The 26,206-nt window shown below is 45.3% G+C and overlaps 1 protein-coding gene across 2 annotated transcripts in view; it reads right to left on the bottom strand.

Annotated features, from left to right (window-relative positions):
* Window positions 1–4,148: 4,148 nt before the first annotated feature.
* Window positions 4,149–26,206, bottom strand: part of UBE2G1 (ubiquitin conjugating enzyme E2 G1) — a 103,459-nt gene continuing 81,401 nt past the window's right edge. Inside the window, exons 4-7 of one of the 2 annotated variants that reach the window (XR_014140676.1) lie at window positions 21,083–21,261; window positions 16,741–16,862; window positions 12,753–12,881; window positions 4,149–7,072 (exon numbers count right to left, since the gene is read on the bottom strand). Coding sequence is in view for 1 of the 2 variants with exons in the window: in XM_081805931.1 (XP_081662057.1) it covers window positions 16,776–16,862; window positions 21,083–21,261 (266 nt within the window). In the remaining variant the exon portion in view is untranslated. The remainder of the gene's footprint in view (window positions 7,073–12,752; window positions 12,882–16,740; window positions 16,863–21,082; window positions 21,262–26,206) is intronic. The other variant, XM_081805931.1, reaches the window with a different exon arrangement.

Below are 26,206 nucleotides of genomic sequence, written 5' to 3'. Positions count from 1 at the left end.
GGACTCCACGGCGCACCCCTCTGCGGACCCCTCCGTGGAGCCCACTGCGCACCTCAGCGCGGACCCCTCCACGGACCTCACTGCACGCCCCACCAGGGACCCCACTACGCACCCTCACGGACCTCACCGCGGGCCCCACTGCACATCCCTCCACAGACTTCACTATGCCCCCCACCGTGGACCCCACTAAGCACCCCTCCACGGACCTCACTTACGGACCCACCCCGTGGACCCCACTACGCACCCCACCGTGGACCTCTCCACAGACCTCACCGTGGACCCCACTACACATCCTACCGAGGACCTCACCATGCACCCCACCAATGACCCCGCCATGGACCCCACTGCAGACCCCGCTATGCACCGCACCACATGCCCCACCAATGACCCCTCCGTGGACCTCACGGGACCCCACCGATGACCCCAATGCAGAGTTCACTGCACACCCCACTGTGGACCTCAGTGCACACCCGAGGACTCCACTGCAAACCCCACCAGGGACCAGAGGCCGTCACTTAGTCGTTTAAAGCCCATGCAAGTGGACATGAAGGGGCAGAGAGGTGTCAGGAGATCAGTTGATGACATCAGTTCACGGACCAGAGAGCGAGAGATCTGGGGAGGGGCGGTGGGCTGGAGGGCCTGCATGCATCACGTGTCTCCTGTGCGTGGGAACCAGGCGCTTTCCCAGCAGAATCCCCACCTGGCTGAGGGCATGGATGATAGTGTTGGCCAGGCCTTGGGACAGAGTGCATGAGTGGACAGCTCAGGTGCTGACTGGGTAGGGGCTGGTGGAGGGTCTCTGTCATATCGAGGGCCGTTGTGGGCCCTGTGGTCAGGGTGGCAACCGGAAGCTCCTAGGTTCGATAGCACTGGGTCATGATAAAGTCCAGGACAGGGAGTGAAACACACCCGCTGCAGTGAACCTAAGAAGCCAGGAAAATTAAGTATTGGGATTGAGAGGTAGGGAAGGAAGGAGACCCTAAGGCAGGAGCCAAAACCTTCAGTGAATCTGGGGATGTCTAATAGCAAAAAACAGGCTTAACGAGTAATATAATCAAATAGCAGGAGATCTTTCAAAACAAGATTTGTACTCAAAGGAGAAGCAAAAGAACGGTGATGGCACCCATTTCTGGAAGCATGAGGGCCGCAGGGGAAGTGGTGGCTGGGAGAAGGTAGAGATTGAAGAAGGGGCCTGAGAACAGGATGAGGGGTCAGAACAGCAGAGGGGGGGATCCCAAGTTGGAGAAGCCGTGGGTGCTATCAAAGGTAGGCATTCGTGGGTAGTAAGGGGGAGTAGAGAAGGAATTTGGAGTTTGGATCATGGGGTTAAAGTTCTGAGAAGAGGGGGGGACACGCGGGAGATGGAAGAGAAGAGGTTGTCAAAATGTGTCAGGACAATGGTTTGCTCAGGGAAATGATGTTCCAGCTGTGGCAGGACACTAAAGATGCACGGGAGGTGGGCAGGGGCAGACTGGCGAAGCCGGGCTGAGCAAGCGGCACTTAGACTGAGGAGGATTAGGGGAGGACTTGCCTGGCCTAACGGAGCTGCCATAGCCCAGAGCTTCCTTGTCTGTCAAGAATGGCTTAGAGGTGTGCCAAATGGTGAGCATTGGCGTCATCAGTGTGGCCTGGCAAGCCCGTCTCCTTTGGCCACAAGCAGCTTTGTCCATTTAAGAGCACCCTGCAAACATTTTCTGGGGCGTAACATAGAAATGAGGTGGAAGTGTATGGGAAATACCATCAAAGCTGATGCCTGTTTTGCATCAGACCACTTATCTTGGTCTCACCAGCACCAGCCTGGTATCTGACATACAGCAGGTGCTTAATGTTTGATGAGTTGTTACCTCTGTGAGCTATACCAAGTCAGGAGAACTGGGTTCAAGTTTGGCTCAGCCGCTGATGTGCTGCGTTGATGGAGGCAAGTCCCTGCAAGCTCATGCTCCCATCTCAGACTCTACAGCAGTTTCAGCAGGGAGCCGGACTGGAATCCACAGTTCTTAATGATTTGGAGGGTCATGACCCCCCTGAGAATGTGATGAAAACCAGGGACAGCAGGACACATGCAGGAAGAAACAAATTTGTTCCCTTCCAGCTTGCTTGGACTAGATGCCCACAGTCAAATGGGAACTCACTCAAGGGCTCGAGTACCTCCTCATCACACCCTCCCTCAGACGCAAGCGCAGTTCTCTTAGAAGGGCCCGGGATAGAACCCGATCCTGGGCCCTTGTCTTCTGAGTGTACTCTTAACTGGTTTGAAAGCCCTAAGCTACGGAGAGGCCTACAAAGCGTCGCTAGTACTGGACGAACTAACAACACCCAGCAGGCTTCAGCGGAGATCCCAACATTAGATACGACCGGAAATAGAGACATTTTGAAAAATCTGAGCACTAGAACAGGGCTCAGTATAGACCTGGTTTGGGTTTTGCTCAGATGAAGAGGAACTTGGTGTGGAGTTATCCGGGACAGGGAGCATGAGGTGCGTGAATGGTAAATGCTGACTGCCTTAAGGGTACAAGGGAACAGGGTCTTCCTGGGGGAGAAGCAGCATGTCGCGGTAGAAAGGGGAAGGGAGGGAATCACTAGACCAGTGAATCGAGGTCAGGTACAAGCCTCAACATACGCACGCTCTGACTTTGGGGAAACCGTCCCTGAAGTAAGGGGTGGCAGCACCCGCTATGTAAGTGAGGCCGTGGAACTGAATCCCGGCTGTGAAACTTACTTGCTCGACAGTTTTGACACACTGACCTGAACCTGTTTCCTTACGAGAAACCATCACTTTGGAGGACGCTTGTAAGAATGGGACTACATCCTTTATGAGACACACCTGCCAAAAGTAGAAGCTGGATAAATAGAAATAGGATTTCTAGGGCTCCTAAGAACACACAGCGTGATCATGCTTATTCCTAATGAGATACTGCTGGGAAGGGAGAAAAACCAAGTATTTTGCCTAGGACTTTTCTGTGCAGCTCGTAGGTCTAAGATGTGTCTGCTTTTTGGGAAAGTCTTTTCCTTCTCCTTTGATTTATTCCGTCTGTGTGAATAGGATTCAAAATTTTTTATCATTTCACTACAGCTCTGGGGGGCATGCTGGTTCAATGCAACAAAACCATAAACCCTAACCCTACCTTGGCAGTCCTGTTACACACACCTGAAACTGAGCAACTAAAAATGCCTTATCCTGGAAATAGTTTGCTCTGCAAACGGAATTCCTGCTGGGGTTTGCAGTCCTCTGAAAAGGCCTGGCTTTATGAGGGTGAGGCAGAAAATCAGCGGGTCCTTCTTTAAAGCCCAGAGCCTTGCACACAGTAGACCTAGTCCAACACCTGTTTCTTCGCATTTGAAGCAGCTTGTTTGCTATAACCTTGGGCAGATGATTGTGCATAAAACTGGTATCTAGTGTTCAGGGACATCATCTGGACCCTTTTATAATTTATTTCAAAGGTATTTTTCAGGAAAATTAAATTTTGATGATGACTTCCCATCTGCTCTCAAGGATTTTCTTTTCTCTAACTCGGTTCTGATTAGAGATCTGGCTTCTTGTTCTTTTCTCTGGGAGGAGGAGACCTTCACAGCCACAGGCAGCGTATGTCCCAGCAAACACCCCCTCACAGTTGTAAATCCACATGGTGGAAGACTAGGCAGTGACATCCTATTAAGAAAAAAAAAAAAAGAAAGAAAGAAAAAGTACTCAGTCTTGCCTCTTTTTGCCGCTAACTTACTAAGTGATCCTGGTCAGGTATTTGGGCCACATTTCCCCATCTGTGTGGAGGGAGGGAGGGTGATGCTTGAGATGGTGCCTGTGGTCTCTTCCAGTTCACTTTCAAGTCTGGGTTCTTAACCTTCTAGCTTATTATGTCTGTGGTAGAGCCAATTCAGGCCGAAGACAAAATCCCCCCAAAATGCCCTAAGTCAGCAGGCACACAACTTTTCCTGGTGAGGAAAAGTGCTTGGTCCCATACTGGAAATTTTAAGACTGTTACATCAGATTGGAAGTCAAACTTCGCACCCTCTGGTTCTTTCTTTAAATGAAGTTTTAAGAATTCATTATCCAGATTCCCCTGTGGACCTTTTGGTATCATGTGCTGTTTAGAAATAATCCCACAACTTGCTTTTGAGACCTGCATCCTAAAACCAAAATAGCTCCGTGATACAGCCTCTAAGTCATCATTTATTGATTTACAGAGCACCCACCACATGATGGAGGTGCTTTACAATACAGCAAACATCACAACAGAACTCATAGTTAAATACAATCAACAAGTTACAGAACTAAAAAAAGCTGGAATGAAGCAACATTATGTCAAATTTCAAAGATGCTGAGAAGTGGCAGGTACAAAGAAGGTAATTCCACCAACTGGAGACCAGACAGGCAAAAATAGATACACAGGCACCACAACCCAAAATGTGCAGATTTGTAGAGGGTAAGTGAGCATATAGAATAAAATTTCACAACCGAGAATGAAGGCCATTAAAGATACCAGGACACCCAAGTGATCAGAGAACCAGTGGAATCGCCTCACAAAGAGACCGCCTTGTAATGACAAGGAAACCAATCTCACGTGGATTTTAAACTCACAGAAAGAGGCCAGAAAGCCACTGAGATCATCCATCCCATTATGAGCACAGACTGAAATCTATGAGCCTTTACAAGAACTTACAGCCAACAATTCTAAAACCCCTAAGACTGTATAGATGTTGTTGATAGTTGGCACAGAGTTAGGGAGAAAAATCCTTTTCCTAAAGCAGAGAGGACTCACCTCACACTAGTGATGAGGCGCTGGTGGGACAAAAGCCACCTGGATCAGTGTCACCTGAGAGTGGTTTAGTGTCAAACGTGGAGGCGTGCAGTTCACACTGTCAGATGAACACGGGCAAAGGCACAGGTGACGCCCCTGGCAGAGGAGACAGGTCACACCACCTCCCAAGGCCTGTGTGTCCACATGGAGCACGCCAGGGCGCCAGGTGGAAAGGAGCATGAAGGGAGGGGCACTGGTTCCTGGCTCTCCCTTCGACTCCCCTAGATCTAGCCCCAAAACACACATGGTTACACCAAAGTACCTGCATGAAAGTGGCACTTAGAGTTCAGTAAGAGTTGTCCCTGAGTTAGTAGGTCATTTGCTGCTCCCTGAAGAGTCAAATCCCAGGTTTTAACTCAACAGATCACTAGCAGAATCACAGCAAGAAGAGAGCAAAATCCAGTCTCCGTTCTGCCACCAGCAACCATGTGAACAGTTTCTGATTTAAGAGTAAAAGGGATTGCGTTCAAATCCCAGGCAGGTGTGCAGTACCAGCACTTTGGGGCAACGAGGTTTAGTCTTTGAATAAAGAAAAGCCACAAATGAAGTTCTCGAAGAAAACCAGATGCAATGAATCAAATCAAACAATTTTCACATTCAGTCATTACACATTTGTGGGTTTTTATAATGCTTCAGAGTAAAGAACAGACAAGGATTTAGGAAAATCACTCTCTACTGTGTCTACATCCTCAACCATTTTACTTTTGCTTAAAGAAGGACATGCAGCGTCCACAAGGATGGGTTACTTGTGGGGACCCTTTCAATCGTGTCCCTTACAGGCCAACTACTACACTTCCCAATCCCAACCTCACACCCAACACAGGGGAACTTGGGCCTGCCATTAACACTGCACACGTTCACTTCATCATTTCCTGAAGCTGTTTTAGAAAGCATGATATGAAATATACTTATGCTCAAACACGAATAAAATCCAAGTGCACTGTGTCAGTGACAGAATCTATATGTCAAATAGCAGAGCATTCACACCCCTATAATGCTTTGAGATCCACGTAAGAACCTAGATAGAGCCCAATACTACACTGCCATGGCCATGGGATTTTCAAGTATTAAGTCTGTTTGCATAAGGAATCAACCTGAGATTTTTCTAAACTGCACTTCTCTGGCATTCAGTATTATAACCTTCATTCAATACAATAAGAGCCAACAACTTGACAATTATTGGAAAAAAATTATATTTTGGAAGAACTCACTACATAAGGTGACAGAATTCCAAAATCAAATTACATGAAAATATACATCGCAATTTCTTTGTACAGTAAGTGAGAAAAATCTGCAATATAGAAGAACAGAGGCAAAGAAATTCGGAGGGCCACGGAGAAAGGGGTGGGAGGTCAACAACGTCTGTAAGAGCAAACCCACAAGTTAAGCAGAAAGCCTGCAGCTGGGCACACTAATCCATCCAACCTGAACGCCCAGGAACGAACGGGAAGGCAAAAGCCAAACCAAACCAGAATTTTGTACTGTCTGGGGCAAGTGTCAGTAAGCTGAATTCCGAACCAACTCTTTTGAGTTCTCAGGGGTGACGGAGTTCAAGAGCTCTCAACAGCCAAAATGTGGTATTGCTCCACCCGAGCCAAGAGATGGTGCAACTGGAGTACCAAACGACAAGCACCTAGTGATGACCACTCCTCCGAAGTCATCGTTAAAAATCAAGTAGTTGCTTATTAAGTATTTCCGTACTGGAACTAAATGATGTGAAAACTTTCTGGCAGAGAGAAGAGAGAAAAGCAAAGGGGAGTGTGTCAAAACAAAGAAGATACAAAAGTTTAGTAAGTGAAAAGAGTTTAATGAAGCCTCAATGGTTTAAAGGAAATTAAATGGAAACTTTTAATCCTAATTGTTTTTCATCTGACATGCTTTAAGGAGTCTTTTAAAACTGATAAGAAACAATGAATAGGGAAAGAAAACCTGCTAAAATCTTTTAGAATTTACACGATTCTTATTCTACTACAAGAAAGCATTATTTGGTACAAGGTGTATTTGTGGATGTACATGAATAGTATATATATTATCCGGATCATGTTGTGCTATGTACAGGTCTTTACAATTCTTCCTGAAGGTTAAAACAGTTCATTAGAATTCAAAATGCGTAATCCTCTGTAAGTTGGCACTTGTTAGGCTCTTGTCAGCTCTGATACTGGCATGTTCTATTGCAGCCCAGCTCCAGCCAGTGTCCGCCAACTTGTTACAACAGAAGTCCAGCAACAGGTGGGTAGAGTGCAGGAAAAACAGTGCCATGTTTCTCAATTGGAGACCTGCGACAAAACAAACAGCATTACATAATGAATTTACAGAAGAATTATTTGATTAGAAATTTTTATTTGTATTCTATTTCTTTGGAAACAAGTTCTTAATTTCATTTTAAGCTCACTTTTGTGCTCATCCAACATGGCAGCCACATAGGCCCATTTTATTTCAAATTTAAATTACAGTAAATAAAATTTACAATTCAGTTCAAGTGCTCAATATGGCTAGTGACTACCATACTGGACAGTACAGATGTAGAATATTTCTACCTATCAGCGCAGAAAGTTCTATTGTACTTCCCTACTTTACATTGTTTTCAATATCCCAAATGTCTGTCAACTTATATTGCATCTAGAGTCAAATACAGAAGAACTACTTACAAGTCAAGTGATTTGGAAATTTATTAAGTATTTAAGGATATTCAGAGAAACAACGTAAGACTGCCATACTTCCCAACTTGTTGAATTTTATCCAACCCTACAGGTTCGGTCCAAACCCATTTTCTACGTGAAGCTGCCCCCAACGGACCCTCTACTCCAAGTACAGGTACTTCTATTACTTTGCATCTGGCCGCTCTCATGCCCTCAGTCAGCCTAGAAGTCAAGAACCCCATCTAAATAAAAGCAACTACTATCTTATCAAGCACTTATTATGTGCCAAGCAAGTTTACAAACTTATCTCAGGCAGTGTTCATAAGCACCACACGAAGGCGTTTCCCCCTATTGTAGAGAGAAAAGTGAGACACGGTGGCACAGCTAATAAGGGGCAGGGTTTCTTGCTCAAAAAGTGAGAAAAACACTAGGTTCAAGTTCAAAAAAAGAAAAAGAAGTCTAAGTTAGGGGCGCCTGAGTGGCTCAGTCGTTAAACATCTGCCTTCGGCTCAGGTCGTGATCCCAGGGTCCTAGCATCAGGCCCCGCATTCGGGCTCCCTGCTCCCCGGGAAGCCTGCTTCTCTCTCTCCCACTCCCCCTGCTTGTGTTCCCTCTCTTGCTGTGTCTCTCTGTCAAGAAAAAAAAAATAAAAATAAAAAGTCTAAGTTCATGATTGGACTTTCCTTCAGAGCTGTTATTATTGTGTGCTCTGAGTACACAGGGGAGCAGGGAGGGGAGCAGGGAGGAGAATCCTGTTCTTCTATCAGGTCCGGGTGTTCCAGAAACTCACACACCTGTTCTGTCTGCCAGGCACAGTGCTGGGCACAAAGAACCTGAACAGAAGATGACTGGAGAGTCAAAGGACATAACGTTAAGCTCCTAACAAAGAAGCCAGGCATACTCAGAGTTAGGACAAATATTTAAGTCACACCACAGTGTGTCTTCTAAAGGCCCGAACGAATTTATCAACCTCACCATCCCCCAAATTCAACCGTACCAAAGCTCTGTTGTGGGTAGAAAGCAAGCTGTGGGCCTACCCACATGTGGCCCTGCATGTGCCCATTTCCCTGACGTGGACCACCTCCCCAAAATAGCGCCTGCGAGGCAGAATGACTGCTCCATTTCCTTCCAAAGGGGTTGTGCTGGTCAACGCTCTCGGCTGCTGGCAAAGCCAGGAGCGCACCAGAAATGCGCACGTCACCTTCCCCAAAAGCAAGCTCTTCTGCTGGTGCACAAACACAAAATGTGCACAGGTGTTTCGCTGGAAGATCTAAAGACATTACTGAAACAAAGACACATCATTACAGAATAGGCGTTATATAATTTTTAGGTGATGTTACTTGAATATTCTTCCAAAGACTAGACCAACCACACCCAAATTAGTCCCTGGCCATTTAATCTCTCAGGGCTGAGACAGAGCTGGGTACAGAGATTCCATAATCATTCCCCGAGGATACAAACAAGAAATTTCAGGGCCATGAAACAATCATTTTAAAAACTGCGTCTGTGTAAGGTTTTAAAAAGAAAAATACTTCCAGAGGGGACTGACTGCTCAGTCATTAAACACCTAAAATCAGGCAACCCAGCTTTAAATAGCATTAACTTTTTCAGCAGGAATAGAAAAATCTGTTTTCTCCCATGAACAAAATGTATTCTAAACAGGGAAAAAGCCTCAGTACAGAAAAAGCAAGTCTGTCAAGTCTTTTCTCTAGCAAGATAAATGTGCAACTGAATCTCCTGGTCACACCCTATTTATTTAAATTGATGGTCCTGACCTCTGACAGTCATTTATGTTTTGTAAGTGTGTCCCATTTCCAACTTAAACTACATCTGCCTGTTATTAAAATCACATACACTTGATATTAATTGAAATTATATCAATTGTATGTCTTTATGAAATAACCTTATCTTTTTTTTTTTTTACCTCAAAACTTCATATTATTCCCAATTTTTAACCTACAAATCTGGAGATGGTTCACCTCTAAAGGACATCAGTATCTTGGTCTATTTATTTCTAAAACTAGAATCAAATCAATTTCCTATGTGGCTACACAACTCAATTTTTTTTAAAGTCTAAAAAAATACATATCAGGCAAGCATGCTTCCAAATAAAAACCACTTTTGATGTTAAGGATAATAACAAAAGTAATTCCTCACTCAGGAATAAGTGTTTCCAGTAATGTCAACCGTTCTTCACCGAGAGCAGTCCCTGCGTGTGGGGGAGCTTCCCGTACCTTCCACACAGACGCCCCCGGCGCCCCTCGAGGCAGCAGCTCCCCACCAGCAGCCCGCTCCTCTTCCGTGCCGGGGGAACCGGGACCGTCCACAGCCACTTCTTCTCTGAGGCCCGAAGCACCTCACAGTCTGGCTCCCCTCCTGTGACCCACCAGCCCACGGGTCTGCTGCTTCCTTCTGCCCTGAAATGTGCCGACCGCGTAAGCGGCTGTCCCTGGCCCTTCTAAGTGAACCTCTGCCTCTACTCTGGGGACCCCAGTCTCGGCAGGGCCATTCCGCATCAGCCGCATGCCACATATGGCCTGCTCTCCTGAGACCCCACCACCTGTGCACATGGCAGGAAATGAACCAGAATCATTAACAAGAACTGCCATGTGCTCAGGGTCACCTGTTCTTGGTGTCAGCTCCCACTTCAAATACAAACCTTCATCCTTAATGATCTGCAACTGTTAAGCAGCAGACCTGCATCATCACATCAATACACATAAATCCTACTGAACTAGCAAAGTCCATGTCAAAATTTTAAAAAGTACTCTAGGTCTCCGCCCGTGTTACTATCTACACAGACACGTACATCACGTGTGTGTACGTGAGTGCTGGGAGGAGTCCGATTTCTGAAGATGCAGCTACTGTGTGTCAGTGGTCACCTCGGGAACAGACCTTTTCCTCACACGGAGAAGCTTCTGTTTCCAGAGTGTCGTCATGCCTGCTTTGTCCCTGCAGCTGGGGACAGGAGTGAGGACAGAAGAGGGGCAGCGATGAAGAGGCAGGCAGGGAGCAGTGACAGAGGCAGAGCCCTAGCTCGCATGGGTGAGACCGGAAGACGCTTCCAGAAGGATGACCAACAGTGTCAAATCAAACAGATTAAGAGTCAAAACTCCATTAAGCTGTGGACGTGGCCAACAGGCGGTCCCCACTATCCCGATCAGTCTACCCTCCTGCAGGGAGGAAAGAAGATGAGCCCAATGTGCTCCAAAGCAGACAGTTAAGGGGAAAGGGCAAAGCCCTGTTTCCCAGTGCCCTTTTCCTCCCAAAGTGAAGGACCACTGCAAATTTTATGAATTTTATGTATTTCTTCAAGTCCCTGCTTTTAAAAAAGCTCTTCACCACACAGCGAGTAGGTTGCACTTTTTAACTCAGATGAACAGTACCCTACTCTATGCTGTTTTTTCTTTTTTGCAAATTGCTTTTCCTACTCAAGACTGTTGTTTGAGATTTAACCACCTGGTTACATATAACTAAGTCTACACTACACACGCATTAGTTGCTGGGTAATATTCCACTGTATCAATCGTAACTGACCAATCCTGCTGCGGGGCCTTTTAGAAACTACACACGCCCTGCAAGCGCACACGAGCCAGCCTGTCTCCAGCCACAGCCCGACCTCGTGGCGGGTGCGCGGTTCAGACCCCGTATCGCCAACCTGCTCTCCAACGCGGACGCGCCTCCACTCATCCCGTACTTCAAGGACACCGTTTCCCCAAATCCTCACCAACATCTGGGTTTCTCAAACATTTTGATTTTTGACAATCCAGTCAATGTGATGCTATCTTCCTATACCTTCGTATTTCTGATTACAAATGCAGTCATTTTTCACATTACCTAGACAGATCATTTTCCTTTGTACTGCTTGTTTTCCCACCGATTTACACAAGCTGGTGGACATTCTAGATACAAATTCTGAACACCAGATAGACAATCTTTTCCCAGTCTGCTGCTGCTTTTTAAGTTTATTGTCTTGTCATAATATTTAAGTTTTCAGTTTTGACACAGTCCAATTTATTGATTTTTCCCTTCTCCAGGTGTCTTCTGTGCCTAACAAGTCCTTCTCTACCTTGATATTCTCCTTTATTTTGTTCTAAAATAGCTGTGTTTTTCATACTTAATCTTCTCTTCTGGGACTTACTGGAGACAGCTAACAAGGTCGGGCAGGTTGCTGGTATCAGGGGGTTGCAGTTCAACAGCCCTGCAGCGGATACGGTGGAGTGTTTCAGGAGGTCAGAAAGGCTTAACATGGCAGGAGCCTTGATGTTCAGAAGCCTGCGTGAAGACGCGGGGGCTAAGCCTTCAGTGACCCGAGCATGAAACCCACCAAGGATGCAGTCTGCTTGGGATCATCACTTACACCACACATGGTCTCGACTAAGCAGTGGAGAGAATATGCAGCCCCCGCCCCACTTGTGCTTTTCGCTTTCTCTCAAATAAATAAATAAAATCTTTTTTAAAAAATGTTGTTTTAAGCCACAGGATTTTAGACAATTTGTAACACAGCAGTGGAGAACTAAAATAATCTCTCTAGCCTTAACGCAGAATAATAAGATAGAGTCTTCCCGTCTGGGGGCCCAGAATGTGGTCCTGCTGCTGATCTGTGGGATGCAAGGATTCGCTTCTCCCCCGCTGTGTCCTCTCTTCCTCCCACCCCACACCTGAATGAGAAGACAGATAAGGCTGTTAAGGTCTTTACGGAGGATGAGGTATAAATACCAAGAAAAAGTGAAATAAGGAGACAAACTCCTAGACTCAGGGCCTGGGGGAGGGCAGAGTGCTCCGGTCAGGCAGGAGGAAGACGTTCGAGGGGTCTGTTGTACACCAGTGTGCATAAAGGCCATACTGCAACGTGCACGTAAGAACTGGGAAGAGGGCAAACCCTCATGTTTTTTTACCACAGTTTTTTAAAAAGTGAACTAAATAAAGTCTGGATCAAGTTCTTGAATAGTAATACTTCCATTTTTAGAAAACACAAGTCATGGATTTGGATGGAGATTTTTTTTAAACAATTTTAAATCTATTTTTGTTGAACCTCAGGAGTTTTATTTCACATCTACATCCTATGGCATGACTAAAGCTACTGAGGACACACAGAAACAGCACGTCGACGAGCCATCAAGAAAACCAGCCTTTACGAAGAGTCTGAGTGACAGGCCAGCCTGGCTATACCTGCGGCAAGGAACCGGGGTTTCTGTGGCCTAGCCTCATGCGTGACAATTATGTAAGGACAAGGGCATGTGAAGATCACAAAGGCACCTCAATCCAACAGCAGCGTACCAAGCTCTGTGCATCGGTGGATGAGTACAACACAGACCTGCTTTTAGAAGACATGAGTTAAGTCATGGATTTTGATGTGAATTTTTTAACGTCCAATTTTCAAATGATTCCACTCTTAGTTAATCCAGAGAGATGACTGGGCTCGGGTGCTTATCATGGCAACGTACTGCAGGTAACAAGAAGAGTAAGAAAGCACTCATCAGTGACTGCAAGTTAAGGGCTCTGAGACTGTCAGGCTTGGGGGGGGGGAGGGGGGGAGGAGCATCTGTTTGAAGAGCAACTGCTTCAGGAGAGGAGATGGGCCTTGTCCCAGCACGTGGCAGAGGAAGGAGGAGACGCGTTCCAGAGCCCGGGCGTGGAAACTAGCTCCCTCCCGGCCGGCACTCAAACACTTCCCAAGTGATGGGGAGATGCAGCCCAGAGAGAGAAGAGCTACAGGAACAAAGGGGGAAATGACTAATAATTTTTAACACACAACAGGTGGGACTGGGCACTTGCATGCTGGTCTAACAAGTCTGCATTAATATGCATTAATCAGTGTTTCCCAGGAAATGTCATCTCTGCCCACAGGTGAGCGAAAGGATCCTCCTGATGAGCTCCCAACTGACAACAAAATACTAATTCCTTTATTCAGTTCTTATCAACGAAAGACACACACACTTCAAGGACGATCATTTTTTACACAAAAGCCTGAGCTTAAACAGTAACTACAATGAATCATTCACAAAATTGGTGTATTAATTTTATTTAAAATTCCGCTCTATCAAGGACTCCAGCTGCCACGTGCCCTGCAGCAGCGCAAGCCATCACCATGTAGCTGGCGGACAAGCAGCACGTGAGAAGGATGTTCTGTTACTGACTTTCCAATTATTGCTTCCTTACTCTTTAACTGGACGTTCTCAGTTCAGTGTCATCATTCACAGATCATATTTTCAACTAACCTATTCCATACAATGAGGTATTTTGAATCAACATTATTTTCTGCCTCTATCTTTTTGATGAGTGCACTTTACTCTTGGGAAGTATACTTTAAACACACGTGTATGTTATGTTCCAATATAAACTAACTCTAATCCCACTAGCAAAGGAGAGAATATATAATCCCTTACAAAATTTGTGGTCCCTCATTAGTATTTTATTTATTTAACTAATTTGCAATATACTGTCAAGGTAAATATAATAAAATTCTTGGTTATTTCTTAAATTTATGAAGTACTACTTATGACATGAAATCACGTGTACCCTTGGCTTCAGTATCTGCAATTCTCTGTCGTTGTCCCAACTCTCTGACTTTGAGGCCGTGTGGGTAAGAGATCCCTAGGACATGGTCACATCCACGCAAGAACCCATGCGAAGAGCAGAGTGGACGCCGGCCGGGCACAGCGGGGGCATCCAGGACAAGCATCCGGATGAAGTACAGGCAGGAAAGCACACAGTCCCAGCAGACTGAGACGTGGTCTATGAACAACAGTAGGAAGCAAGGACCACGGAGTAGATGGGAGGAAGGGTGAGGGAGGGAAATAAGGACAGGATTATTAACCAAACATAAGCAGCTTAGACACAACAGGCTGGTGGAAAACAGAAATAATCTGAAGACCGCAGGTTGTTGCTATCCTTGGTCGTAAGAGAGAGAAGTAAGGTTGACAGCCGGCATTTCTGGTTACTATGAGGAGATCAGAAACCAGGGACATCAAACATGGAAACAGGGCAAGTGGTGGGTAGACTCAGTCTTACTTCTGATTTGCACCTTTGCATTTGATACAGTTCATCATAAAAATAGTAAATAAAAATGAAAACAATGTGATGCTAGTTTAGGGATAAGATAGGCCAACTAATAAAACACATTAAGGTCAGAAACAGATCGACACATACCTGGAAATGTAACTTCCTAGTATAACCGACCCTGAGCATCGGTGGTGAAAGAACCTGCCAACAATCGAAGCAGCCAATGGTTGTAGCCTGGGGCGCGGGCAGAGCCTCACACTGCACACCAATCAATTTCAGGGCTTCAACACATATACCAAAGGCAAAACCATAAAACTTTCACAAGACAAGATGTAACAGGAGCTTTCAGGTGGCAGAGAAAAAGCTAGAACACAAAACGTAACTCCGTACAGGAGAGGTCTAATCTGACTGCATTAAAATTAAGAATCTCTGTTCATCGGGGCGTCTGGGTGGCACAGTCAATTGAGCGTGTGATTCTTGACGTCTGCTCAGGTCGTGATCTCAGGGTCATGAGGTTGAGCCCTGTATCGGGCTCCGTGCTCAGCACAGAGCATGCTTGAGACTCTCTCTCCCTCTCCCTCTGCCTCTGCCCCTCCCCTGGCTCAAGTGCACATGCCCTCTCTCTCTCAAAAAAAAAAAAAAAGAAAGAAGAATCTCTGTTCATCCAGAGATTCCACAAAGAAAGGGAACTGACCAGGATACAAATCCAGAAGCTAACAGAAAAACAGCCCAAGAACAGGAATTTCCCAGGGAAAGGGCCAAACACATGAAATGATAGTCAGCTGGGCCGGCCACACACGTCAGAGCAAGGGCTCACTCCACACCCTTCCAGATGGAAACTTCACAGAGGTCTGGTGGTATCAAATGCAGGGGAGGATCCGGAGTAAATGGAATCCGTTTCCTTGTGAAAAGGAGTATAAACAGATGCAGAATTCTGGAGACAACTTGGCATTACCCAGTCCAAGTGATGTGCACAGACCCTTCACTCAACAATTCCAACCCCACGAACACACCCGGAGGGGCTCTCCCTGCGAACATGCAGCAAGAAATGAGACAGCCACACTCACTCTGTCAGCAAACACAAAGCAAAACACACAGATGAGAAACCTCTCCCCACATCAGAGGATAACTGCAGTCAGAATCAAGAGCAGGACAGTGACTCATCTAATGAGGTCCCGCATGACAGTGACAACAGATGGATACAACCAGACACAACACAAACCAGTTTCAAGAATATAACACTGAGCAATACCAAGTCACAAAGGAATGCATACACTGTAGTCCATGCACACACAGTGCAGCGTCCTACAGCACGCTATTTAGGATATTACAAACTGATGAAATGATGAAGGAAGAACCGTGGTAAACACAGAACTGAGCGTATGAGAAGAGGCTGGGGCAGAAGAGGGGAACACAGGGTAAAACAGGTGGCAGGAACAGGATGCACCATGACCTGTGATCCTTTACATGCTCCATGTCCTAAATAATTTTATCACCCCAACATTTAAGAAGAAAGAAAGAAAGAAACCAAATAACTAAAATGTCACACATTTGGTCAGTGGCCCACACCATGTCCCCTTCTATCCTTGACTCCCTACTGGACGTAATAAAAACCTTCGGACAGATGGTATACAATACAAGGGAAATTTTTCCTATTGGCCCTATTAGTTATGAACAGGGAGATAAAGACCAATGAAAACATGGAAGGTAGGGGTTCCTGGGTGGCTCAGTCGGTGAAGCATCTGCCTTTGGCTCAGGTCATGATCTCAGGGTCCTGGGATCGAGCCCCGCAACAGGCTCCTTCCTTGCTCAGCCGGGAACCCACTTCTCCCTCTCCCTCTGTGCTCTCTCTCTCTCTCTCTCTGCCTGTCTCTCAAGTAAATAAAATCTTAAAAAAAAAAGAAATTAAGAAAGAAGACATGGAAGATAGATGTTTAATGGTCTTGCCAGTTTATTACAAAATATGATCTTCCTTTACAAAAACAACTTAGGAAGTGAAACTTCGTGTCACCCTTTACTATAAGCCGCACTGAAGCAAGTACCATCAGTGAGAAGACAGAGATCACAACCCCACACTGGCCAGTGAGACAGATATCTAGTGCAAGACGCGGAGTCTAGTGGCGCAGAATGCACGTGGGTCACACGGTTTCTGCTGAGAAAACAAGAGACCTCTGGACACTCCCACTAAAGAAATGAAGCTAGTAAAATCAGGCACTTCAAAAATCCAAATCACACAACTTCCAAAAATGTATATGCCATTTATCACAAGGCAAAAGAGGAGGATTTTAAAATGAACTCACCCTGAAATAATGAAGTTACAGCTGTTGAACAAATGTCACTCAAAAGCAGTCTCTTGGCTTTTTCTTACACAGCGGGCAACTTTCCTTTTGAATTCTCCATTTCTGTCTTCCCTCCATTCTTTCTGTAGATACAAAAGTAACATGAAGTGACTTTATCCAAGCTCTTCTTACAGTCTCAAATACTAGTTTTAATTTTGAATGTAACGCTTTGGCAACATGCACACTTTTAAAATGCTGAGAAGTTGTTAAGTCAGAAAAGTAGTCAAAAAGTACTTTTGCCAGGCACTCTGCTGGGACACAAGAGCAGAAATCCCTTAACCTGTACGGGCACAATTCTCTTAAAGAAAGAAGTCCATAGGGGCGCATGGGTGGCTCAGCCGTTAAGCGTCTGCCTTCGGCTCAGGTCGTGATCCCAGGGTCCTGGTGGCTCAGTCTTTGTCTGCCTTTGGCTCAGGTCATGATCTCAGCGTCCTGGGATCGAGCCCCGCATTGGGCTCCCTGCTCGGCGGAAGGCCTGCTTCTCCCTCTCCCACTCCCCCTGGTTGTGTTCCCTCTCTCGCTGTGTCTCTCTGTGTCAAATAAATAAATAAAATCTTAAAAAAAAAGAAAGAAAGAAAGGGGTGGGAAACGCTGGAGGAGGTGCCGACTTGGGACAAGGGAGATCATCATTTTGGGTTCCTGAAGACAAGAAAGGAAGGTCTGGAGCTCAGAGAGGCTTTGGCTGTCAAACACTTTGGAAGCATTTATATAATCATATCTACCCTAAAAGTTTAAGATGTAATCATCAACCAAAGATATTAAAAGATGTGAGGATAGGGTGCCTGGGTGGCTCTGTTGATTAAGTGTCTGCCTTAGGCTCGGGTCATGGTCTCATGGTCTTTAGTGTCTCAGTGTCTCAGGGTCCTGGGATCGAGCCCCACATCGGGCTCCCTGCCCCTCGGGAAGCCTGCTTCTCCCTCTCCCACTCCCCCTGCTTGTGTTCCCTCTCTCGCTGTGTCTCTATCAAATAAGTAAATAAAATCTTAAAAAAAAAAAAACAAAAAAAAGGACAGTTTCATATTACTGGAAAAGGCCTTACAGGTAAGCTATTCAGGCCACGGGAAGGACTGCCGGCTCCCTCTGGAGGCTCCAGAAACTACAGCCGACACAAAGGCGAAATTTCTTCTGGAAAACCAAAAGCAGATGGCAGAGAAATGAAACATGGAGCAGAGGAGAGAAGTCTCCCTGGAACCAGAGCAAGGGAGGGACAGGGCCGACCGAACAGAAGGCACAGTTTAGACAGAGTCACTAAGATGCAGGAATGAAAACAGAGATACAGCCCAGCAGTTTGGCATTTTCCTCCCACCTATATCCAAAAGTCTAACACTTCCCTGAAAGAGTGATGACCGTTTCGGTACACTGAGAGACACTTATATGAAGAGCTCTCTCGATGTAGGGCCACTAGCGTGGGGCCGAGGACGGAACCGCCTCTCCAGTCTGGAGCTCAGGGTCTGGCTCACTGCCCGCACACTGGAGTGGAGCTGACCGCTATGTGTGTGCACGTGCTTTCCTAGACCTGCATGTCCTATCTGGAGTCATGCATGCACAGCTGTGTAGAAAGCCTACAGGGTTCTGGCACAGACTTCAAAATACAAAAGAAACACAAAAGAAAACATTGGCCTCAGAGAATGACCAGAATTTAGCTTTGAAAAATTTAATTAGAACTCGCACAAGGTGGAAGAACTATTAACTTCATCAAACAGTGACAAGATTTTATGAAAAAGGAAATTAATGCAGAAAAGAACAAGCTACTTAAAATTAAGAGTAACACCGCCAAAATGAGAATTCAATAGGAACTCAGAATCAGCACGAGTTTAGATGAACCAGAGCACAAGAATCAATCTGGGCAGCAGCTACAAATCCAAATAAGGAAGGGATATACACTCAAATAAAAAATTAATAAAAAACAAGAAGGAAAGAATACTATACATGAGGGAAACTTCCCAGAGCTGAAGTCCTGCAAGTACACGCCAACCAGAGGAGTCCCCCCACTACCCCCAGCCGCGGCTACGCTCTCTGTGGGCTCAGTTGCCCACGGCCGACCCTGGTCTGTCCAGGAGCAGACGGTCCCCCTTCTGACATAACACCAGAAGGTCAACAGGAGGCTCAGAGTCACTCGCCCCGCTTCATCTTGTCGTGCGGGCACATGATCCCCTCACAAGGACGGCGAGCACAGGACTCTGAGGTACTGAGAGCCCCACAGCACACGACTTTTACTGCAGTGTACTGTTATAACTGCTCTATTTTATTATTAGTTATCGCTGTAATTCTCTCACTGAGCCCGTAAGCTGGACTTTATCATGTGTATGTACATACAGGAAAAAACCTGATGCACATAGGGTTTGGTACTGATCCCCGGTTTCAGGCATCTGCTGGGGGACTTGGTAACACACCACTGATGAAGAAGGGGGAGTACTGTACAGAAGTGAAAAATCTTAAACTCTACACAACAACGTGAAATTTCGAAGACCAAGAATCAGAAAAGAACCTGAAGGGAACAGGGAAAACAGAGGAAGAAAGAAAAGGTCACCCACAAACACAGAAGAGTCAGCCATGCATCAACTTCCTCATCGGCAACAATAAATGCGAAAAGATAAATTCTGTAGAAATCTGCCTTCCTCCCCCAGAATTCTACAAACTGTCACTTAAGTATGAGGGTAGGATAAAAACCCTCCGAGACAGGTAAGGACCCAGGTCTTAATTCCTACATAGCCTTCCTGAAACATGACTCTCAGATGAGGTGCAACAACAGGAAGAAGTCAACCAAGAAAAAAGAAAGAGGATCCAGGAAACAGATAATCCCATCCAGAAGAGCAGGAAGGGGAAGTCCAAGGAAGATAGACATGCAGCAGTCTGAGCCAACCTAATCCGGAGCCCAAGGATGGAGGGGTCCAGGAGAGGGATGTCCAAGAAAAATGGGGGTCTCCTGGAATAGCTATCACTGACTGAGAGGTCAAAAAAGCAAACAAACAGAACACCTATGAAAACATGGCAAGGTGTACAATGCGAGAGGGAAGAGCAGATGTGAAAGGTAAATGCAACTATGTGCAACCTGTGGCTTAAATAGGAGACAACTGGTTAAATCAGCAAGAGCAGCAGTGGATTTCGAGCAGTAATCAGAATGACGATGCACGGCCCGTGGTGAGCAGATCTGAGTCCCATCTGCATAGTTCAGCTTCAAGCAGCATCAGGCAAGGGCTGCCCTTTCTCAGGAGTCCTTGTGGTGCCAGGACTCAGCTGCTCCGAAGAGTTAATAACTTCTGCATATTGATACTTTCAGGTACTTGCTCTTAATTTATCCTTAATTTTAACCTTTATGAAGATTAAGATACAATTTGTCAGTTCTGATCTTATTAGAGAGAGTTATAGTTGAGCATGAATCAAAATAAACAAGAATTAGTTCTCCCTCAAAATGATTCCACAGGATTTCTTCTCCCCTCCCGCCTCTTAAGAGTTCTCGGACTGACACTCGACTAAATAAAAAGCTAGGATGGTTTTCTGTCAATTTTTTACTTCAATTTGATCACTAAATATAAAAATGCAAAGGCATACATTTGAAAAAGGTTTATCAAAGTAGTGTTTTTCTACATAGACTATATACTATCACCCAAGTTTTTGTATTAGTTACCTATATAAAAGTTACCCAAATAGAAAAGTGAATTTAATCTCCTGGCTTTGATATATAACTAACAAAAGTTCTAAGAATAAGAATTACAATGAAAGGCTTTTCAAAGGAGAAGAGAAGGCTGAGGAACACTAGACTACTATCCAGAGTAAAGGAGACTAATAAAACATGAATACAAAATAAAATGTGGGTTCCCAGATTCTGGATTTAAAAAAAAAAAAAAAAAAGCAGGTATGAGGAACAATACTGGAGAAATCTGAGTATGGGCTTAGTATGCATGGAACAGTACTGAATCAATGACAGACTTGTACTGTGGGTATGAGAAAGGGTGCTCTTGTTCTCAGGAGAGGCCACTGAAGTGTTTACACGTGGAGAGTCAGGGCATCGATAAAGACTTCTCAAATAGTTTAGGGGGGAAATGTAAAATCTCCACAACTGGTGAATCTAGGTGAAGCGTGTTTATAGCTATGAAAGACGGGGTCCTTATTCTTAAAAGAGGCAGGTTCAAGTATTTAGGAGTAAAGCTTAGTTATGTCTGTAACTCATTTTTGTACAGATTCAGGAGAAACATAAATGTATACAAATTGATCTGTAGACACACACACACACGCACACACATGCTGTCGTTCTAATCAAGTGTGACTGAAGGGGAGGGGAGATTTGCACATGAGGCCTTACCGCAGCATCAACGTTAGCAGGTGAGTCTCCGTTAGGGTCCGCCAGCATTGAAATGACACTAATCATGATGGTTTCCACAGTGTGAATAGGGAGCCAGCGTTCCTCTGGCTTTTCATAACCATATTTATCTTCCCCAGGCTCATGAAGAATGGAAATGCATACATCACCATTTTTATCAACTGCAAAATTAGAGAGTAAGAGTCCTGTTTAAAGTATTTAAAATAACATGGTTAAACATAAAGTGCCTATTATGGATGTGGCCCTGGCTCCCACGGTCCTTTATCAAAGACTGAATATATACAGAAGATGATTTCCAAAAATGGAACCTGTTCACTTTTTAGGAAGACCACAGATTTTACCAAACAGGACCCATCTGTCAGAGCCAAGAGACTCTCCCCCATTTGTGCAGAACTTCAAGATACCTGGCACTTAGATGGTGTCTAGCATTTTACACGCAGTAAACACAATGAATCTGCTCTTTGTTTGTATATAAAGTATACGATCCAAATACCAGAACTGAGTATAGCTCTATGTAATGATTTCCTAGATTCCTCACTAACTTGCTGATCTAAATTGGTGACAGTCAAACATCCAGAGGCTCTCCTAAGAAAAAAATAAGAAGTAACCTCTTAATGCACTTTTTAAATCACATAAAGGCAAAATTACATTTTCAGGAAAGGGAGTGCACCCAAATTTACAAAAGGAGCATGTCATATTGCCCGTGAAAATTCATCAACGTTAAATGACAGTCATGAGGCATCTTTTCTATAAAACCAGGATTTAAAATCCAAGTCACAAATTAGTTGTTGATCAAAACAAAGGTGAACTTCGAACCCACCAGCTCATTTACATCACACAAATACTCCTTATTGGTGAAACTACCAAAATCATCACTAATCTTTTATGGTGAAGTTTTTTTCTCCACTGCAAAATACAAAATAATAATAGTAAAATATACTTATTTGGAAAATGTTAGAAAAGACAGAAAAATATAAGAATTTTCGGTGTAGGGGCACCTGGGTGACTCAGTCGTTAAGCGTCTGCCTTCGGCTCAGGTCATGATCCCAGGGTCCTGGGATCGAGCCCCGCACCGGGCTCCCCGTTCAGCGGGAAGCCTGCTTCTCCCTCTCCCATTCCCCCTGCTTGTGTTCCCTCTCTCGCTGTGTCTCTCTCTGTCAAATAAATAAATAAATAATCTTAAAAAAAAAAAAAAAAGAATTTTCGGTGTAAAAAGTCTTTCAACCAAATGTCCAAATCCTATCAAAAAAAAAAAAATATCAATGGCAATGTCTACTTCATTCCTAACTTCCTAAGTCTAACAGATTTTTTTAAAGATTTTATTTATTTATTTGAGACAGAGAGACAGTGAGAGAGCACAAGCAGGGGGAGCAGCAGAGGGAGAAGCAGGCTCCCCGTGGAGCTCCATCCCAGGACTCTGGGATCATGACCTCAGCTGAAAGCAGACGCTTAAATGACTGAGCCACCCAGGCGCCCCCAGATTTGTGACTGGTGTAATTCTCAAGGTTACTTTTCGTCTCCTGACTTGGGCACCTCCCCTGTTGTTAAAAACTCTGGGGAAGCCGCGCCGGAGTCTACACATACTGCTGCTCTCCAGCAAACCCTTCCCGAATGCGTGCTGTGCACATGGGTGTACAAGCACACTCATGTCCCAGGCCCCCACACCTCCTGGTAAAATCTGCTGGGTGCAGTAACTAGATCTAGAGGCAAGAAAAGTAACAACAAACTGTAAGCACACTGCAAAGTTCAACACAAAATGCTTTTACCATCTTCTTTAGATAATTTCCTCACGCATTACATTAAAAGGATTTTTTCCAAGTCATTTTCTTTGAAAACATGGCATTAAATGTTTCTATAAAACTCTATCAGAGAGAATCAATTTAAGATCCATTTTCCTTTTTTGGAAATTACTGTTATAATCCAGCATCTTTAAATTTTTAACCTCAAGTCCTTTCATTTTAAACATAATTTTCTTAAATGAAAGGTTTTTAGGCTTCAGACCTATTACCAAATTACAGTTTATAATGTGAAATACAGGTGGGACACCTGGGTGGCTCAGTGGGTTAAGCATCCGACTCTTGGTTTCAGCTCAGGTTATGATCTCAGGGTTGTGAGATCGAGCCCTGTGTTGGGCTCCGTGCACAGTGGGGACTCTGCTAGAGATTCTCTCCCTCTCTCACTAAAATAAATAAATAAATCTTTAAATTAAAAAGGTGAAAAATAATCTGGTTTTTCCTAAATGCTTTTGGGGGTGAAATTCCTCCAGGTATAGAAAATACACGTATTTCCTCTGGTGCAATGTCCATTCTTACTCTTTACTCATTTATACACTCAAATGTCTAGTTTTTTCTTGCCAAATTACTTCCTTAGTTTTCCCCACGTAAATTTTTCCTCTCACTTTCACGGCCCAACAGTGATCTTCGCTGCTGCCCTCACTGACATGAGGTTCATTTACAAACCTTATTCTGCATTCAGTTGCACCTTCACTCTGTTTAGTCTTTCAGGATGGGTTATGTGTGAAACTAGAAAATTCTTGCCCCCAACACCCAGCAAATAACTAATACTATTTTTTAAAGCCACTTGAAACTGTTTACTCCATTTGGAGTTTTTTTTTTTTTTATTAAAGATTTTATTTATTTATTTGAGAGAGAGAATGAGAGAGAGAGCATGAGAGGGGGGAGGGTCAGAGGGAGAAGCAGACTCCCTGCCAAGCAGGGAGCCCGATGCGGGACTCGATCCCGGGACTCCAGGATCATGACCCGAGCCGAAGGCAGTCGCTTAACCAACTGAGCCACCCAGGCGCCCCATCCATTTGGAGTTTTAATCCCCTTTTCTAAATCCACTCCCCCATACACAGCTAGCCACCAGCCTCGGCCTTGACTACCCAAACCACATGTACCCTCCCAGTTACCCCCTCCCTGGAAGCTGTGTGTCTCAAGTGACAGAAGCCCAACTGACCCCCCTCCCCACCCTCTCCACATGCCCACAAAGTGGGTTCTCTCTCTCTCTCCTCACTGGAAACTGGCTTCTGCTCCCTATCAGGATGCCACGACTGCTCACAGAATGGTCTGAACAACCTTCTCCTGGGTGCTTTTAAAGTCCCCCTTTCTGGGTCACAATGAGGGACACTGTTGAGGACAGCTCCCTCGGCCTCTGTGACACACTTCTTCACTGGCTCTTGAGCCGATCTCTCACCTTCCAGTCTTCCTCAGTCTGACTTGTGACATTACATGATGTTACCCCACTCTCTGGCATTAGCCATCTTTTCTGCGGGGAAATTAACTCATTCTTCCCACCACAATGTTCCCCATCCCCTCTGTCCCCCCAGTTTTGCGGAGCTGTAACTGACAGAGAACATGGTGGAAGGTGAGGTGCAGCACACAGTGATTTCGTACACGCTCCCGCTCACCTTGATGCGGATCAGTACCAAGGCCCTACACTCGCCTCTATCTAAGTGGAAATGGCAAGTACACCTCAAGAAAAACAAATCCAAAATGGAATGCATCTAAGCCACACAAGCGAATTTTCACCTCAGAACAGCATCTCTAACAGCTTTACTGAGACGGAAGGGCACCATTAACGGCTTCTCGCATGTTTACAGGGTTGTAAGCTGTCACCACAATCAATTTCAGAATACACGCGTCACCCCAGAAAGAAACCACACACGCATTAGCAATCACTCCCCATTCCCCACAACCCTCCCCCGAGCCTGAGGCAAGCACGAAGCTGACCTTCTATCCCTAGGCTTGCCGATTCTGACAGTCCAACCTAAACGGAGTCCTACACGGTGTGGGCTTCTGTCACTGGCTTCGCTCCCCAAGTGTCATGTTTTCAAGGCTCATCCTGTCGGTGACGTGCGCCGGGGCTGCCCTCCATAATGTGTTTATGTTAAGAGCGGGTTTTCTCCTCATCAAATGATGGACACTGGAGCTGCTTCTACTGTTTGGCCATTATGAACACTGCTGATAGGAACATTCAAGGACAAGTGTTCTGTGGACGTGTTTTCAACGTTCTTGCTTTTCTATCTCGGAACGGAACCGCTAGACTCGTTCCCCACAGTGGCTGCACCGCTTTACAATCTCACCAGGAGTACAGGAGGGCTCTAATTTGTGTGTCCTCGCCAACACTCGTTATCATCTGCCTTTTTGATGACCGCCACCCTGGCCCGTGTAAAGTGGTGTTTTGCTGTGGTTTTGATTCTGCAATTGTTTTGTGGATGTTCCGTCAATTCTAAATTCTTATCTCATCACCACCATCCACATCTGCTAGTCCAAAATTAGAGTAACTCAATTTCCCTTCCTGCTATGACTCTCCGTTCAAGCTTCCACGGTCTCTTATCCGCAGCACTGACAAAACTGAACAACCTTCTCCTGGCTTTCCCTTCCAATCTTTCCTCCATGGGTGTAATCTTTCCAGAAGGAGACACAGTCAACGTGAAGCTACCACACAGCTTTAAAGTACCAGAATTTAATGAGAAACCACAGCCTAAGGAACAAAGTTTAAGCCAGGCGTTCACACAGTCAAAATTCTGTGTAAGAATCACATTCTCTAGAAGGTACTCCCTGACCCTGTCTTCCACTACCCAACACCATGTGGCAGCGACACTGGTCCTCTCAACGTCACCGTGACGTCTGCGTGTCCGTTCTCCCCCCTCGCAGGCCTGGACACCCTCACAGGAAAGGACCGTGACTGACGAATCATCTTCACCTCCAGTGCCTTGCAGACACTCCCGGCTGGGTTTTCCGTTCGTCCCATGTCTTCGCACGCCTCCTGAGTCCCACTCTCCGTGTGTCTGCCATCCCCACCCCACCACCTCCTCAGGTTCCCTTCCTTCACAAAGCACCTCCTCTCTCCAGTCAAGTCTTCATTATTTCACTGATGCCTCTCCCCTCATGGCCTGAAAAATGATTCAACCTTCAAACAAATCCTCATTTCATCAGCTGTCCTCTTAAACCACCTAGGCCACTTTTCTCCTTCCTCCCCAAAGAAGAGAAGTCCCACGTGTTGCCCACATACGTGCTCTCACAGAGAAACTGAGGCCCAGAGAGGCTCCACCTACAATCACACAGCTAACGTGTGGTGACGCCAACACTCAGAAGCTCTGTT

The sequence above is a fragment of the Leptonychotes weddellii genome, chromosome 15, assembly GCF_054177405.1.
Source record: "Leptonychotes weddellii isolate Sample4059 chromosome 15, ASM5417740v2, whole genome shotgun sequence".
NCBI classification, from domain to species: Eukaryota; Metazoa; Chordata; class Mammalia; order Carnivora; family Phocidae; genus Leptonychotes; species Leptonychotes weddellii.
This window is presented reverse-complemented; position numbering and strand designations above follow the sequence as displayed.